Source organism: Amphiprion ocellaris, chromosome 15 (genome assembly GCF_022539595.1).
Source record: "Amphiprion ocellaris isolate individual 3 ecotype Okinawa chromosome 15, ASM2253959v1, whole genome shotgun sequence".
In the NCBI taxonomy this organism is placed as follows: domain Eukaryota; kingdom Metazoa; phylum Chordata; class Actinopteri; family Pomacentridae; genus Amphiprion; species Amphiprion ocellaris.
In genome coordinates, this window is record NC_072780.1 from 4094254 (window position 1) to 4112179 (window position 17926).

A 17926-nucleotide genomic window follows, 5' to 3' on the forward strand; every position below is an offset into this window, starting at 1 on the left:
CTAGATCAATAAAATCAAAATCTGAAAACAAAACAAAGGATGCAAAACAGGCAGAAAACCTCAATCATCCGACAACATTTATCGCACAGTAAGTGAGCGGACTGACTGTCTCACCTGAACTCCTGCTCGCTAACTACTTCTCCCAGGTACTCGATGATGAACTGTCCAGAGCGGAGAGACTCCTTGGTGCGGATGCCCCAACCCTTGCCCTCAGCACGGAACCGCTCCAGACACTGGACCCACTCGTGTCTCTGGATGTGCTGGTTGTCACATTGATCACCACATGGACAGGTGCTGGGAGAGCACTCAGCAAAGCTCATCCTATGGAAATTCAAAAAAACGTAAATTGAGGTAAAGACTGCAGTCGGACCTTATAGATGTCATAGGTGGGTACATTCTTGTTTTTCTGTCAGCCAATACCTAACTTTTGCTGTAAAAGGTTTTAAATCTGTTAAAACATCTGGTCAAAAAGCTGACAGCATTACAGTCGTCATTAGTTCTTGTTCTGAGATCACGAGTTGATAAAGTTCCATTTTCAGAAACCATATAAGGACCGGTGCATTCTGATTGGCTCGGAGCTTGTTATTATTTCAGTACGAAATAACCGTGTTAAAATGATTTACTGTGCTGTAAATGCATTTACAATAATAAGTCTAGCATGCAGAGTGTACTGTATCTGATTTACTTAATCTTGGGATAATGTACAGATTTATTTTTTTTTTACCATGACAAATCAATTATTTTAACAGCAGGTACAATTTCAGTAGAACATTTCCTTTGGTTCACTACTCTAGTCATATCTGTTAAATCTATAAACAAGCCAATAATATCATTATTATAATAACAACTAAAAACCATTTTATACCCTCATGTGAAACCTAATAAAAGTCACCATTATATGCAGTTACGTGTCTTTACCTGTTCAGGCAATCATCTAGGCAGCCTTTCTCAGTCGAGCCCTCGGGTGGTCTACAGTTGCATGTAGTTGTTTCATAACCAGAGAAAGGCTTAACATCCACATAGACATCTGTGACACATAAACAGGGGATTACCGTTTTGCAGTTTTTGACACTCACAAAGTGTTACCAGATATATTTAATTCCTGTTTTGGAAACAATGCATTAAACTGATAACATTATTCAAAGCTACCAAGGTAACCAATGAAGCAAATATCCCTGTGGATGGATTAACAGGGAAGTGGTCGCACATAAATTGATCAGGATCACTGGAATAAAGCCAGCTACTCACTTGATCTAATCTTTTTATAAAGGGGGACATCAGGCCTCTTGTAAAGCTGTAACACAAAAGCAGAAAAGTAAACACAAAGTGGAATAAAACAAAAAAAAAATTACTTATGAGTCCAAACTTAGAACGTAACACTTGGCTTTCTAACGTATTGAATTACTCATGAGTCTTTCACTCTGAGCTTGGAAAAACCCTAAAAAATGCTTCTGCTAAAAAAGATTGATCACCTGATCATGTTTCCACAACCATAAGATGTCATAAGGCAACTGGAAATCAATGCGCTTCTGTCTCAGGTACTTCCCTGAAAAGAACACAGCAAGGAAATTTGGGGAGGGAAAATAAACATCAGGAAAAAAGGGAGTAAGACATAAAATAAGAGTTATAGTCAGATGGTGCATGTACATAAGCCTGATGAAACTTGATGATGAAAAAAATCAGTTTCATCTTATCATAGCGGAAAACACAGGCCTGTAGTAAGAAAAAAGGAAGGGTCTTGTTCCTGGAAACAGGGTAACCTAGTTAATTTTGCTGAGCAAACTACAGAAGCCGAGGTTAGATGTGTGCTTAAATCAAAAGAGCTTCTCTGGATTGTGTGCCTTCACTTTCTAGGAAAGTTTTTCAGCTTCAGAAACCAGTTTAAAGAGAGAAGCCAACCAATTAATTCTGGATCCAGAAACATAAAAAACTAATTTTAAAGCAATTTAAAACAGTAGCTCATTAATCATTGCATAATCAAATCATATATTTTAATAGCTGTTTAATAATTCAACAATACAAATGACATCTGATCCAGTTTAAAACTCACCAACATGTATTGGCGCAGGAAACAATCCATATTCATGTTCACCAGGTATGTACTCCAGCTTCTCTTTCTTTAGCTGCAGAAGCTGACTACGGGGACTGCAGAGGAAGAAGAGAATAATGTGAAGCTAGTTCACCAGCAGTGCAGATAAACTGCATATGTTGCTCTGAAATAAACATTAATATCAGAAACAAAAAAAAGATTTTATTTAAGGCTTCTTTGTTTACTCACTCTTCAGTCTTGTACACATCAGAGTAAAGTCCCGCTTTCTGAAACTTCTTCTTCGGAGGTCTGGCTGCTCTCTTCTCTCGTTGGCTGGTTATGGGCATGGGTGGAGCTTGTTCCCTGGAGACGGTGCCTGGGCGCTCCGGGGAGCAGTGGCCATCTGGCTTGCTCTCCACTGAGCTAAAATTAGAACCATGACTTGGTATCTAGTGACAACTGGACTTAATAAATGTTGCTATACATGCCAGCACTGCAACCTAACATTACTGTCCAACAGCTGAAACTCTCGGGCACAGAGGCTCATATGCAGCAGCACATTACAAATTGGCTTACCCATGAAAGTGCTGCAGCTCATCTTGGGAAAGCCAGCTTCTTCCTGTTGCTGCCCTGGACCTTGCCACCAGGTTGCCCAGGTTCTCCTCTCTTTCTGGCAATTGCTGCTCAGGCTCCTCTACCTCCCTTTCCTCTTCCACCTCCTCCTCCTCTTCCTCATCCCCATCTCTCTCCCACTGCTTCCTCTTCTGACCTTTCCTTCGCTGGCCCTGGACTACCGACTCAATAGCATCTGTCACAGTATCGCCTTCCCACCCTCTTCCCCCTGCTAGCCGCTCTCCCCCTCTGTCTCTGTGCCGTGTCTGATTCAGCTCGACCACAGGGGGTGGGGACGGTGGCGGGGAGGGTAATGGGTGTTTCCTGGGACGTCCGGGGCCCCTCTTCTTCACCACGTTGTTTCCTGTACGAGCCTGTCTCTGCAGCTTCTTGGCACGCAGAATTTTGTTGACGTGGTGCAGGCTGTGTTTGGATGGCTGTGCCCGATGGGAGTGGTGGGGCAGGGAGGCATCCAGGCAACAATCCTGAGAGGAAGAGAGGCAAGAGGAGGAAACAGAGGCGTGGGAGTGAAACAGAGAAGGTTGGTGATGGTGCTGCTGCCGGTGATGTAGGGATCCTTCAGGCCCTTCAGGGGTCGGAAGTGCAACTCCTCTTGTTTGGATACCCGATGACCCTGTAAAAAGAAACGGCAAAATAATGCCACATATACATCATTAACCGTCAGAGTACACAGCACATATTTTTGGCAATCCTTAACAATGGCACATGGAATGAGAACAGCTCAGATTTAAACACTCAAAAAAGTGCGATACCATTTTTCTGCATTCTCTTCTCTGCTCTTGAACCATTAGATCACTTTCTATTCTTGTGCATCTTTCCTCACGTCTCTCCTCTTTCCCATTACTCTTAAACTCATATTTCACCCTTGTCCACCACTTTCCCCTTCCCACTTTCTATCCTTTGACATTGCGAGACACTGCTTCATTTTCCACACATTTTTCTCTTTTCGCTTCTCATCTTCTTCCTCATTAACATTATTCTCCTGTGCCTTGTCATCCCAAGTTTCTCAGTCTCTTCCTACTTCCTCCCCTCGCTTGACCTCAGAAAGCCCTTCTTCCTCTCACATTTCTTTTCATTCATTTCATACTTATGCAGAAGAACATTGACATCTATTCTTTCACACATTCAAACTCATGGCTCCACTGTTTTTTTCAGTTCAGTTGACCTAAACTTGTTTTGTCGTCATCCTTTCACTCTTTTTGTCACCCATCAAGAATCTTTCCATGCAAATGTTTCATTTTCAAAATTATCTGATTATGAACACAAATGCTACAAACTCAGAATAGTTATAAATAGTGCAAACATGTCTGAACACTTGGCAAAGGTGAAAAAGTTGGCACACAGATATGAAGAAGATATGTAAAAAGCCAACTGTAACAGATTAAATAATTAAACACAACACATATATCTGGATTCTTCTAATTATATTACCAGTATAAGTCTAACAACACAATCACGTGGCATCAAGCATTTTACATGTTACTAAGTAGAAAAAGATCAAAGTGAGAGGACCAATTAACTGGCTAGACGGAGTGGTCCATGCTGTTAACCATTGCCTGACCCCTGCTCCACTTCCCACATGTTTGAATTGCTTGATATTTTCTTTTGATGACTTGAAAATTCACTTTAAACCTACACAAACATACCTATTCAGACCTGCTCTATTATGCTACAGCTTAGCCTTGGGCTTGCTTACCGCCTTTTTCTCTACACCACTCTTAACCCATACTCTTCTGTCCGTGTAAATTCATTTACTTCTGTCATTCCCTACTTGTCTTGTGTGCCAGTGCAGTCCCCACGCTCCCCACCCTTAGCCTCCCCTACCTCCACAGTGCCGTCTGTGACCACTGGTTGACCCCAAGTCCTGAGCTCTAATCCTGGATTACCCTGGCTTGGTTTGAATTGTGCCACAGTGCCTCAACAGGGACCTTTCAGCTGCCCATCTTACTCACGGACATGCACATAAACATTAAGCAACACACACACAAGCACCAATCCTACCACTAATGACACACACAGACACAAATGCACATTGGAGCCACACCAATAAAGCAAGATCACTGCTGATGCAGTGTGCCTTACATCAGCAACACGAGCCCAGCCCAGGTGCTGATGGATAGGATGAGGCCTTACATTGTGGGCTTTTGAGGGAAAAGTCTACTAAATATAGAACGTTAACAAAATACTCCACCCCTTCGGTAAGATGAGCCCTGGCAGAAATGCTGCATCAACTGTGGCCAACTGTGGCCATCCACTCTTACAGAGGAGCTGGTTTAAGTAATTACACATGCTTTTTTTTTGCCAAGCCGGTAACCACTAGTAAGAGCTACCAAATGTCAGACATTGTATGCACAGGGGATGTCACTCAGAATTTCAAGGGGACTTTTATCCACAAAAATAAATGGCCCGTTTCACTTAGTATTTTATTTTCTCAGATGGGGGACAGCTGTGAGGACTACAGAGACAGAACTGTTAATTTTCCAGTTTTGTTTGTTCTAGCCACAACTGAGGTATGGATGGTCCCAGTGGTAACCACTACACAATCTCTCAACACACAATGAAGGATTTTCAAGAGATGCACATGCTTCACTGTGTTGAGATCAAGCAAAATTTGAGAGCCCACTTGCCGTGCCATATGGCAATGTTTGAAAGGGTTACTGCCCAAATACACAATCTTGGAATCAGTGCTGGATATAATTGATTGCACACTGTGCCAGTTTCACCATAGCAGTGCCAAGCCGTAAAGCTCATCAGACATCAGCCAATCATACTGTGACACAGAACACAACTGCATCAGAACTATTTTTGGAAAATGAATTTGGTGCACAATTGACTCCAGTAACCTTTAACAATGTCACATTTCATTTGGGTTGAAAGATTTTGTGTGCTGATTAGCTTTTCTAAGTCGCAAACTAACAGAGCTAGATGAATAATAAGCAGATTCAATGCAGAGAATGGGATGTTCAAGAGCAAATAAATGCAAATAGCTCCCTGCTGCTATTGCTACAGTTCAGGGTTTTCTTTTAAATAAATTATGTCTATGCCGCTGTAATATGTCTATCAGTTTATCACTGCATGCTCTGCTGCAGGCAGCCTATTCATACAGATCCTTTTACAGTTTTACTAAACCAAATTAGACTTACCTAACTCTCTCCTCTCTGCTGACGTTGAGCGGTCCTTCCTCATCGGTCGGTCCACATGGGAGAAGCTGGAGCTCTCTGTAACTACCTCAGTCTTTCTGTTCCTGCCCCCCTTCAGTGAAGTGCGAGTGAGAGCAGAGGCAAACAGATTTGTAAGGTTTGGAGATTCGTGAGCTTCTACATCCTCAGTGGGAGTGAGAGGCTCCTCATCCTCGCTGTCCGAGCAGCCTGCTGGGTCTTCTGCCCGCCCATCTGAGAAGGAACCCTGGCCAGCCGCCACTTGACTCCGTGAAAGTTTAGAGTAGTCCGCTTCTGAGCTGCCCATCCTGAACCAGGACTCGACTGGATGGTGACCTTTTGAGCTGCTACCCAGTGCAAGCCTGGAAGGTCCCAGGCAGGACATGGAGCTCTCTTTGCGCTTGTACCTTTCTGCAGATGAGGATGAGGAAGAAGAAGGGGAGTTGGCAGAGGTGGCAGCAGCTTGCTTGCTGGAACTGGTGCTGGAGGCATCTCGTCCAAAGCGGCATCGTTGTAAAGACTCTGCCATTCCTAAACCGCCAACTCGTTCTCCTTTACCTGACGCTCCACTGTCAGAAATCCCTGCACTAGTTCGGCTCGCTGGCCCACCTCTTGCTGCTTCCTCCCTGTCCTCTTCACCACAGCGCTCCCTGTGTTTGTGCCTGTGTTTGTGTTTGTGATGCCAGTTGAACGAAAGCTCAGAGGACATGGGTGGGTAAAGGACAGGGGACCTTCCTCCTCCTAGGTACTCCTGCCGGAGCAGCTTATGTTTTTTCTTGTGAAATTTTGAGGGGTTCAGCAGGAGATGTGAAGGGTGGTGATGATGCATGTAGGACGTCGGGGGAGGAGGAGGGAAGGAGGGTGAGTGGTGAGAGTGGTGGGATGGGGCCGTGTGGGGCGACTGATGATGTGGGTGAGGATACAGAGCACTTGCTGGAGGATAGCCTCTGTAATAGCCCAATCCCAGGGGTCCAGATGAGTAAGGAACACTGTAGGAGGGGTGGTAGAAGCCTCCACTAGAGAGCGGGAATCCAAGCCCGGGAACAAATGGAACCTCAGACATGGACTCCCTCAGTTTGGGAGGCCTTCCCCGTTTCTTCTTCATGTCTGGTTTACGAACATAGTGCAACGGGTCACAGGAGTATGCAGGATGGGAGTAGAAGCTGCCAAAGTTAACCCTGAAGATTGTAGGCAGGAGGTCTCTGTGAACATAATGATGAGGAGGGGGACCACCTGTGCCTCCAATGCCACCACTGGCCCTGCTCCCCACCCCTGGCACTCTACTTGATCCCGCTGCTATTCCTATTCCACTGCTGAGCCGGTGCCCTGTGGTACGGTGAGCTATCCGTATTTCACTCAGCCTCACAACAATCTCATCGAGCTCGGCAAGAAAGTCTGGGTCAAGCCGCCGTGAGCGCAGCTGCAAGTACTTCTTCTTGCGTTTCCGCTTCTGTCTCTTTAGCTTGTCATAGCCAGGGCACCCATGGCTGCGGCGTTTACACTTGTGCTTATGTTTCTCCTTATGTCCTATTAGGGAGGAGGCAGGAGCTGTTGGGTGAGGTCTCCGGGGGTCAGGTGACGACCTTGCCCCGTGGGGTGATGGAGAGGGTGAGGGATGTTCCATAAGCACAGCAGAGTGTCTGCGCCTGCCTCTGGAATTAAGGCCCATCCCTGGACCCATAGCTGAACCGATGACCCCTGGCATTAATAATCCACTGCCCATCCCGGGTGGCATCCCGATTGCACCCAAGCCACCGGCCCCCCCAGCTTTCTCACCACGGTCAGAAGTGCTGTTATTGTCTGTTCCTATACCACTGTCACTGGGCACTGTCTCCTCACTGTGTGACTCACTGACTGGTGACGGAGTGGCTTCTTTTAGCTCACTGAGGGGAGCAGGGGAGGTGGGATGGAGTGGCCTGGGAGGGGAAAGCTTATGATAATGGTAGTGCTGTCGGTAATGATGGTGGTGGTGATGGTATCCACGGCAAGATGACTTTTTCTGGGAAGCTGCTGTGGCCGAAGAAGATGACGTCGAGCTCAGCCCTGTGTTCCGAGGATTAGGAGCTGAAAAGGTTGGGGGAGGGAAGGAGAATGTGTTGTGGCTATGATGGGTGTTAGAATAGTGAGAGTGACTTGCAAAGTGCACTGAGCCTGGCTCCACAAAGCTGGCATCACTGATGGGACTGTGGCCCCCACTAGACTGTGAGAGTGAGGGAGAGGGAAAGACCTCTGAAGAGGAAAGCTGGTGCTGTTGTTGGGACTGCAAGTGGTGGTGATGGAGAGGGGAAGTGGTGTTTGGAGACAGAAATGGTTCTGGTGATGATGTAGCTGTAACATTACAAGTTGCTTTCGGCTTACGGCCCCTCCTCTTACCCATGTATATTGTGCCCTTTTTACTGACATTAATTTGTGGCCCTAGTTTTCCCCCAAACGAAGCAGCCAGGGAGGACAATGATTGGGTTGCAGCTCCCACAGAGCCAACCACCCCACTCGTGGCACCTTTAGGGGCTTCTTCTGGTCTTGGACCTAATAGGATTTGACTGAGAATACGCTTCCGCTTCACACTTTTCATCTTATTGATCTTGCCAATAATAGTTTTCATGATAAGCTGCCCATTTCCTTTGCTGCGGAACCGTTTGTCTCCCATGTCCCCAGCTTCTGGAGCCAAAGTGGGAGGCTGACCCTCCTGGGGTAAAGTAGGAGGAAGGCGCTTGGGACGTCCACGTTTTCTAGGCATAGGTTTAGGGGGGTTCAGGTCCACCTCTGGATGAAGAACAGGTGGGTCCTGCTCTTCTTTGGACTTCAGCAAAGATGAAAAGACCTTGGAGGGGGGCAGCTTGTTAGGTGGGTTCCCAGGGGCTGGAGCGTCGAGCCTTGGCATTTTGGACTTTGGCCTTCCCCTTTTCTTAGTCTGGGAAGTGAAGAGCTGTGAGACTGGCCTCTGTGGCACAGGATTTGGTTTGACCTTATTTGGGTTGGGAGGCCTGCCAACAGGTCTTTTACCTGGTGGCGATGGCGTTTCCAAGCTTGAAGATAAAGGCATAGTGGTTTTGTTCTCGTTGAAGGGACTGTCCTGGCCTGCTCTCTGACTTTGTGTCTTGTTCATCACACGGGTCCAGCGGGGTTTCCTTCCCCTGCGTTTTTTAAGGGGTTTGCTGTCCTGCTCTGCAGGAGAGTCAAGAGATGAATCAGGAGAATCATCTCTAAGCGGTGTATGTGGGCTTTCATCATCATCTGGCTCTAGTGGAGAAGGTGCCCTCTGTCTAACAGACTCAGAGGGACTGCTGGTCCGACCAGGTCGGCTACAGTCCCGGTTGGGGCTGCGCTTACTTGGACTAGAGCTCTTTCCCCTCTCAACTCGCAGTGACTGATTACTCGCTCCCTTGTCTTTCCCCTCTGGCTTTCCTGTTCCTGTTGAAGGAGGGCACTTGGTTAAGTCTCGGGGGCCGTCCCTGTCCTGCTCTTGCTCACCTGCACTGCTTTCCTCCGCCAAGGCAGGAGACTCTCGTGCATGGTGTCCTTGTGAGGGAACAGGGGAGCCCAAGTGACTTACTGCACTCACAGTCCTCTGCTCTGCTGAGGTGGAGGAAGAGGATGAAATAGGACAAGATGGAGAGGATGTGGTGTGGGGTAGGCAGTGAGCAGGACGCGACTGTGGCTTAGAAATGCTACTGTTGCTGTTGTCGTTGTTGCTGTCCTTTGACATGGCTGATAGGCGGTTATTGCCATAGGTGAATGCTGGGCTGTTGCTGCGACTGCTGCTGTTGCTGCCACTCAAGCTGACACTGTTATTGCCACTGCTACTACTAGCTTTTCCAGCCCCATCTAAGTCCTCCTTTCTTAACGGTGTCAAGGAGGGTAAATTTTCTAAAACACTATCTTTGTTCCTAGAGCCATACGGCCGACCAGGTGGTCTTGAGACAGGGGGTGGTGGGGAGAGGTGAACCATTCTTGAGTATGTGTTCCTATTGGCCATAGCTCTGTCTCGCTGCTTAGCTGTGGGAGCCATAAAGCCTGAGCTTGGGAGAGGAGGAGTGGGATCGATTTTTGCAGGTTTGGCTGGCTTAGGGGTTTTTGATGGGGGGCAAGTCGCTATAAGTTGAGCTAATTTCTCAGTGACTGTGGGTGCTCCCCAACTTTGAACACCTTTGTCCTTGTCTCTCTGACTTTCTGTGCCGTAAGTATATTGAGGAGGTTTAACACCTTCAAAGCTGGGTTCTTTTGATGCAGGTAGTGGCGGAGAGGGTGAAGACGTCCGAGGGTTGGGTTGCGGAGTCGGTGTTTTCTTCCCAGAAGAATGTGTTTTGCTGTCTGAAGGAGGGCGGTGAAGGTTAAGGGGTCTCTCAGATGTGGTACTGGCTGCTTTTGTGTCTGACTTTGAATCAGACTTGCAATCCATCTTTGGTGGACCCTGCGCAAAAAAAACAACAAAAAAAACCCAGAGTGATTAATAAGAACTAACAGGTGGTACATAACGAATAATTTTTACAATTAAAAAATGTCCTGACTAATTTCTAGATTATGTGGGAATATGCGCAGTTTTGTTTCTGAATAGTTTAACTATTTTTAAAGTAATATACTAAAATCATATGCTGAAATCTAATGAAAATTTTGAGAAAGTGGCAAAATAAAGGTACAAGCACAAATAATGCAAAACTTGCAAGGGATCATGTACAATATTAAACATAAATGTAATCATTTGATATATGATGTTACAGTTCGGTTTAGGTTCATTTTCATCTTCTGTCCCATTGCAGGTCACAATGAAAACATAAACACAGCGACAAAGCAACACTACAGCCAACTTAACCACCAAAAAAACCTTCAATTTACTAAAATGCACACAGTATGACACACACCGACTGTATGTCAGACAAATCAAAAGCAAGTATATTTCTTCACACTTTTACAAATTTCAGTCCATTGATAAGATTGTCAGTTCAGTGTTGTTTAACAAGCTTGCCCAGGGGGAACTGGCACTCAACTCAATAACACTTATCAGGGTCAGATTGGGGATAGAGCGGGAGAGTTGGAGAGAGGGGTCATGCAGGGATGGGGGTGGAGAGGACATGGACGGGGAGAGACAAGAGGATAGACAACACAGATGAAGGGAGGCTGGAGGGGGCGGTGCGCAGTGAATAGAGGCTGAATAGAGGCCAACAGGGAACACAAAGAAAACTAAAGAACAATTTATGCTCTGCTCTTTATCTGTGCAATAACACAGTAATTACTAGGGTAGCCTTGTTGTGGACCGCTGCCTTACCAATGACTGACTGATGATATCTTTAGGAAGTAGGGTGAACAAACCCAAGTATGTACACAGAATGAAAATAATAAACTAGTAAGCATACTGGGTGTAAATAGCGAATATTCACTTTTGGTAGAATCAAAATTCATAAACTGACAAGTCCTCTTTCTCTTACCCTTTTTGCTGGAGTACTCCCATTGACCTGGGAGGGTGTTATGGTGGTAGTGCTGGCAGCAGGAGGAGGAGCAGGAGGTGGTGGTGTAGGAGCTTTAGCAGACGAGGCTGATGAAGATGATGTGGCTGGTGGTTTGTTTACACTGGGACTCTTTTCCCTCTCTTTTTCCCTGCCTTGTGAGGGACTCTGGTTCTGAGTGCCTTGTCCATCACCTGTAGCCCCTGCACGGTTCCCACGAGCACCGCCTCCTCCGCGACTCGTGTGCCTCACAGTAGCTCTGAAGGCTGGTCGGCACACGTAATTCTCCAAGATCTTAGGGGGCTTCTTCATGCGTTTCGCCTGAAGGCCAATCTTCAGTTTAACATTGCCCTCGGACAGGCTGCTCTCTTTGATGGAAAAATGGGACTGGTCACCACCGGCCCCTCCTGGCCCTCCTGCACCAGCAGCGACAGCGGCAGCTCCCTCCTTCTCTCTGTCCCTCTTCTTTTCATCCTCTTCGTCCTTCTTTCCACCCCCTCCCTCCTTCTCTCGCTCCCCTGTGGGAGCACCAGCGAGAAGAGGGGGTGGAGTCGCAGTTCTCCCCTGAATCTTCTGATCCATCAGAACTTTAGGGGGTTTGTAAGTTTATTCGGGAGTGGATGTTGTTGGGTACCAGGTAGAGTTTTTGTCTGGGGACAGGATAGGGGTGTAGGGGGGAAAAGGGGGAGGGGGATAACGGTGAGGGTGAAGCTCTCCTTGTTTTGAGGCGGCTTCTCACCCGTCCTCGGCTGTCCAGCCCTCTTTCTCCGTCCTTCAACTGTAGGAGTAGAGACAAGTGTAGCAGGGGAGAAAGAAAAAAAAGTCCACATTAGTCACTGCAACACAGAACATTAACCAAACATTGACAGCTTCAAAGAGTGCCCTACAACTGAGAAGTATAAAATGTCTTACAATCAATGATGGCAGAAAGCAGACGAAGGGCAACAATTTTTATCATCTATTTGGTTAGAGACTGTCCTTCATCCTGTCTGGGTGACTTTTTATGGTGTGCTCATCCTCACGGCCTCTAACAATCTGTGACCTATTTACACAGCCGAGGCGCTTCTACCTGAGAAATGTAATCTTAGGCACAAGGACTCTGAATTGTCCACCTGCGATTTACAAATCCCACATGGTCCTGAGTCAATAGTTAATCCCACAGGACAGGTGCATCTCTCCCAGTGTTACAGGGTAAGAAGCCGAATGAGCAATCCCTTAATTACCCTCATTAGTTGCAGTCAAATCGGGTGCCGGTGATAGTGGCAAACTGCTCATAACCTACGTTAGCACAGCAGCAAAGAGCAGCTTGCTTCTTAATTGTGCTCCTGAGAGGATGGGCCCAATTCAATGAAGTTGTCTACAGCTCCCCGTGGCCACTGAGTGATTTAATGCGGGTTCGCCCCCAAGCAGGTGCTTTCTCTGGGTGAAGTCATTTGGAGGCAATTCAGAACTGTGACCTCAGCACATTGGGTCCTCTGGGACTAGACAGAGGATCCGGCCGCCTTTCCCAGCCTTCGCCAGCAGCAACTGAGAGTGAGTGATCGAGCGTCAACGTGCCGGCGGTTTCTCTTCGCCCTACATTAGTGGAGAGCACTAAAGGAGCTACTTAATGGAACCTCAAGAAAGTCATACAAGTCGTCACATCACTAAAGCATCACAGTGAGAGAGAAAAAAAATAGAAATCTGCCCGACACATAGTCTTACACCATGTTTGTTTTGGATTATAACTGTGGAAAACAGTAGTAGAGAGTTTTTTTTGTTGTTGAACCACACAGTAAACACGGCACAGTTTTTGGAGTCTTGCCTGTAGTTCCCCCACGCCCTCCTTTCAGTGTTTACTTCAATTACTCACTCCATTTTGCCTCAAAACTGCAGACTCCCCCTCGCTACGCATACCACACTCAAATCACACCTCCCTCTTTTCTTTAACACTCCATCAATCTCGGCGCTCCTTCCCCGTTTTTCTTTAAGGTTTTCCATCCTCTTCCTCCTCTATTTTGCAAACTTGGAAAGCACAAGCAACAGAAACTAAAGTCGCTGTGTTCCCACTTTAAACGAAAACACATTTCACCCATCACACACCCCACCAACTCCGCTCCCTGTGTCCTTCTCGCACATGGTGACAAATGTTCTCAATCTTTTATACTAAACGCTCACGAGTGATGTGAGCCGCTTCTGTTGCCTGACAGCAGCTATGTCAAAAATAAGTCGCTGTAGTACCCAACTCTGTGAGAGGCTACTGACACAACTCTGGAGGAAAGCCTCCCAGAGAGTCAAAACATTCCTCTCACCTCTGACAAGCCAAGCCGGGTCATTTACTGGCACTTGCTCTCCTGGTAATAATCTGACACTTGGTTGAAACCCTTTTCTAATTTCTGATTGATAAGTCTTAACACTACGGCATATCCTTTTCATGTTCAGCAGCGTGGCATTTTTGTATTTACACAGCGGTTACACTACAGTCATTACATTCTCACAGTCCGATTGCAACACTACTGCTTCTGAAGACTGATATTAGTCATGCTCGTCTTTTATTTGCTTTTACTTCAACAGTAACAACAAGGAGTTTGAGTAGAGAAAGAGGTATAGAAAATCAGAATAAATGTCAACAAAACAGTACGAATACCAAAGAATCAATAATCAATATCAGGCCAACCACCTAAGAAATGGCAGAGAAGGGAGGAACATAGTAAACAACTTCCCGCGCCCCCTCCCATTTCTTTCCTCCTCTTACTCCCTCCCTCCTTTCACTCCCTCCTCACTTTTGCACACGTTGTTCATAACTGCTGATTTCCCTTTGGCCATAGCAATAGTATCCAACCCACCCACCCCCAACATCATTCACATGAGGGCTGGCGTCTGCCCCGAGAGCTGCCTGTCATTTCCAGGGCTTTTTACTCCGTCGGTGTTCAGTGGTTGAGGGGAGGGGAAGCAGCCAAATTCCTTTACTACTACAATCGCTTTGGATCGTTAAATTGTGCGCTGCTAGGTAATCATAAGAGGCCATGGCTTTAAACAAAGAAACGGCTATAATGTTTAAACCCTGGAGATATAGGAATTGCAGTGGGTGGCTGCAATAAAGCGGAACAGAATGACAGGTGTCTTGTTAGAACTGCACCATGCAAACATCTGCAGCAGCGAACCAGGGAAGTTCATTCAGTGGCATTAACGGAGCTTGCAATAAAGCGTATAGCATTTGTGTATTCAATTTTAGTTTAATTTCCCCGTATGTTATGCAAAAAAAAAAAAAAAAAAAAAAACGTAGCCTGCACAAACCAAATAACGTTATCTGCTTTCGGTTTCCTGTACAGTCAACACTGGCCCCGTCAAGGGAAAAAACTCATGAGAGTGCGAGCAGATCACCCTAGATTTTCACCGCATATTCACTGTTTAGTCATAATAACTGTGTTATAATAAAGGAAACCCAGCTTGAAAGGCATGCTCTGCAAGGTAAATTACATGCACTAAAGAGGGGAAAAAAATCAGAAAACGTTTACTCGTGCATAAACATTAGCCAGGGAGCAATCTTATTCGGTAAGCCCTCACTTTATTGTGAGCAATAAATCAACAAATCACTCACCTCTTAATTGTCCAGAAACGGTGTTCACATTATTTGGCTCTGTGTCCTGCCTCAGTGTGTATCAACGTGGTGGCCACATTTTTCCCCCCAAAAAAATCTTCCCACAGCTGAAATAGCGAAACCAAAACAAGAAGAAAAAAAAAGTCAGATTTGGACTGCTGCTTTTTAGGATCCAACTCTTAAAACATGAGCTACACAGACGAGCTAAAATGAGCACATTGTGGGTTGCATTTGATCTACAATCGCTGCTATTTGGTTAAAAACCTTCAAAGAGGCCACAAATCTCACACTGAAATCACTGCACACAGCTCTGGAACACCTGCAAAAATTGACTGCCAGCTCCAAAACACAAAGTTGCGAAGGTGGAAGCTGAGTGCCAACATGTAAAGCATCCTCCCCTCCGACTGAAAAAATGTATTTCCATAACACTACGCATAGTAACAGACAGGGCAGTGAATAAACAGAGGTTTTCACGTCACTTATTACTTATTATAATCCATGCATTGCACAAGGTTTGTTTATTTTCTAGCAAGCTAGCAGCTAACCGTCCGTCCAATAATAGACAGCCCGTGCTACATTTTGTATAAATGGCACTGGCACAAGCTAACTAGCCATCTATCAGCAGCCTGTTTGAGGACGATTTAGGCTAATTTCGTCCATGCAGTGCCTTAACTTACAGTGTACACAGGCGAGAAATGAGTAGCAAACGCCTACAGCTTTCGTACAATTTGTGTAAACCGAGTGAATATGACACAACCCGGGGACAAGTGATGTACATAATCTTGCATCTCCGTCACATTCTCGTAGGCACTCGTGTTACTACATCTCAGCTACGACGGCTAACGATGCACTAGCAAGTGAGCTAAAGCAGAAAAAAAATATCTCCCAACGTCGCCTCGAAGACCAACGCGCAATCAAATCGACTGGAAAGAGAAAAGAAGAAGGGTGGAAAAAAACACGGCGAATTATATCCCGGTGGTGTAAGAATAACAGATGCAGCGCCGTGTAGGTTATTAAAAAAACACTAACTGTCAACAAAATGGCGGCTGCGTTGAATCAACAGAGACCCGAAATGGATCTCCCTTTATTTCTCCTCTCCGGGTGCTAAAAATCCTCCGCTCCTTACAGCGACTGGTGTCCGTGATACGTCCCCGAGATGCTCCGAAATCCGCTCCGACACGCCGTTAGCTGGGCCTGGATGTGTCAGCACGGGCCTCTCTCGTTAATCGGGCCTCCATGTCTGCTCAGCCCGTATCGCTACTGTGTCAGTACAACACGGGCATTCTCAGTCCCAGCGAGGAGGGAGGGAGGGAGGGAGGGAGGACCGGGGAGGGCGGAGGAGGAGGGAGGAGGGAGGAGAGGTGAGGAAAGGAGCGCAAATGTCGGTTGTACGCGGTTGCTGCGGTCATTGACAAAAAAAAAAAAATGTTTTCGCCGTTTTAAGAGCCGTGTTTCTGTGTTGTCGTCTTTTTTTTTTTGCTGGTATGTAACGTTCAAGTGTCGCTGCCTGGTCGGCTCCAACGGCCGCTGAGGGTCAACACACCGACACAGTAAACAGCGCAGGCGGAGGGGAAGGCAACGGGAGCTTTATAGCCTATAAATAAACCATTCTGCTCTATAAGGATGTTTCCTCTTGTTCTGGTTGAAGCCACAGCGGTTAGTGCACCGAGGAGACACCGGAAAAGTCCCGGTAAATTCACCTGGTCGACGACATATCTGAGTGTAAATTAACAGGTAATTTATTTATAGAGTGCTTTGGAGAGGTGCTGGTGGTCAATACACTAATGGAAAATGTTAAGAATCAGTTGCAGAGCTAGTTCACTGTCACCTTTTTGATTCTATTCGGATGACAAGTGATTATTTTTTATCATTGATCCATCTGTAAACCTCCTAAGACCTCATATGTGTACATCTTTTTTTTCAGAAAGAGCTTATTGTTCATAATAATAATAATAATAATAATAATAATAATAATAATAATAATAATAATAATAATACATAACAACAATATTCTATAATATAAATATAATAAAATATAATAAATATACAAATCAAATATTAAATATTATCCGACTATTGTATTTATTGGTTACTCCTTAATCCAAAAAATTAGAAGAAATCTAAAATGCAAGCCCAACCAAAGCTCGGGTCTTAGGAGGTTAAATAGTCTTTTTTCCCCTAGAAAATATAGCTAGTTTACAATGAAATGCAGAAAATTCTTAAATGAAAGTAGGAATTGTTCATAAATTTAAATTTTCTTGCTAATAATCTTTGGTTAGCAATAGACTGCAACTGATTATTTTCATCACTAAAAAATATTAAATTTATGATTATAAATATAATATAAAATAATAATAAATAATAATTTAATTTTAAATAATACATTTAATTTTAAATAATAATAAAATAATCTAAAAATAATAATATAAATATTATCCATCTTTTAAAGATGGATAATAATAGTCTTTTTTTCTAGAAAATATAGCTAGTTTGCAATAAAATGCAGCAAAAATTCTTACATGAAACTAGGGATTGTTCATAAATTAAAATTAATAGACAAAAAAACTAACAGACAATAGAAATATAATAATAGAAAAAAATAATAAATTCTATTTGGAGAAAAGCAGCAAATCTTCCCATTTGGGAACTGAAACCAGCAATTGCTAATAATCTTTGGTTAGCAATAGACTGCAATTGATTATTTTCATCATTAAAAAATATAGAATTTATAAATAGAAATATAATAAAATATGAATAATAATTTGAATAACAATAAATAATAAATGTAATTTTAAATAATAAAATAATCTAAAATAATAATATATATATTATCCTTCTGTTTAATAATCTTTTTTTCTAGAAAATATAGCTAGTTTGTATTGAAATGCAGCAAATTCTTACATGAAACTAGGAACTGTTCATGAATTAAAATTAATAGACAAAAAAACTGACAGACAATAGAAATATAATAACAAATAATAAATTCTATTTGGAAAAATGCATCAAATCTTCACATTTGGGAACTGAAACCAGCAACTGCTAAAAATCTTTGGTTAGCAATAGACTGCAACTGATTATTTTCATC

At 44.5% G+C, this 17926-nt stretch overlaps 1 protein-coding gene across 3 annotated transcripts in view; it reads right to left on the reverse strand.

Annotated features, from left to right (window-relative positions):
- Positions 1 to 16121, reverse strand: part of ash1l (ash1 (absent, small, or homeotic)-like (Drosophila)) — a 32353-nt gene extending 16232 nt beyond the window's left edge. For 2 of the 3 annotated variants that reach the window (XM_023273253.3, XM_023273252.3), the window contains exons 1-11: positions 15968 to 16121; positions 14842 to 14948; positions 11244 to 12039; positions 5806 to 10231; positions 2606 to 3275; positions 2279 to 2452; positions 2051 to 2145; positions 1473 to 1546; positions 1249 to 1294; positions 919 to 1027; positions 115 to 321 (exon numbers count right to left, since the gene is read on the reverse strand). In XM_023273253.3, coding sequence (XP_023129021.2) covers positions 115 to 321; positions 919 to 1027; positions 1249 to 1294; positions 1473 to 1546; positions 2051 to 2145; positions 2279 to 2452; positions 2606 to 3275; positions 5806 to 10231; positions 11244 to 11843 — 6401 coding nt within the window. In that variant the 5' untranslated portion in view covers positions 11844 to 12039; positions 14842 to 14948; positions 15968 to 16121. Of the gene's footprint in view, positions 1 to 114; positions 322 to 918; positions 1028 to 1248; positions 1295 to 1472; positions 1547 to 2050; positions 2146 to 2278; positions 2453 to 2605; positions 3276 to 5805; positions 10232 to 11243; positions 12040 to 14841; positions 14949 to 15870 lie in introns of all 3 variants that reach the window. The other variant, XM_035949529.2, reaches the window with a different exon arrangement.
- Positions 16122 to 17926: the final 1805 nt, after the last annotated feature.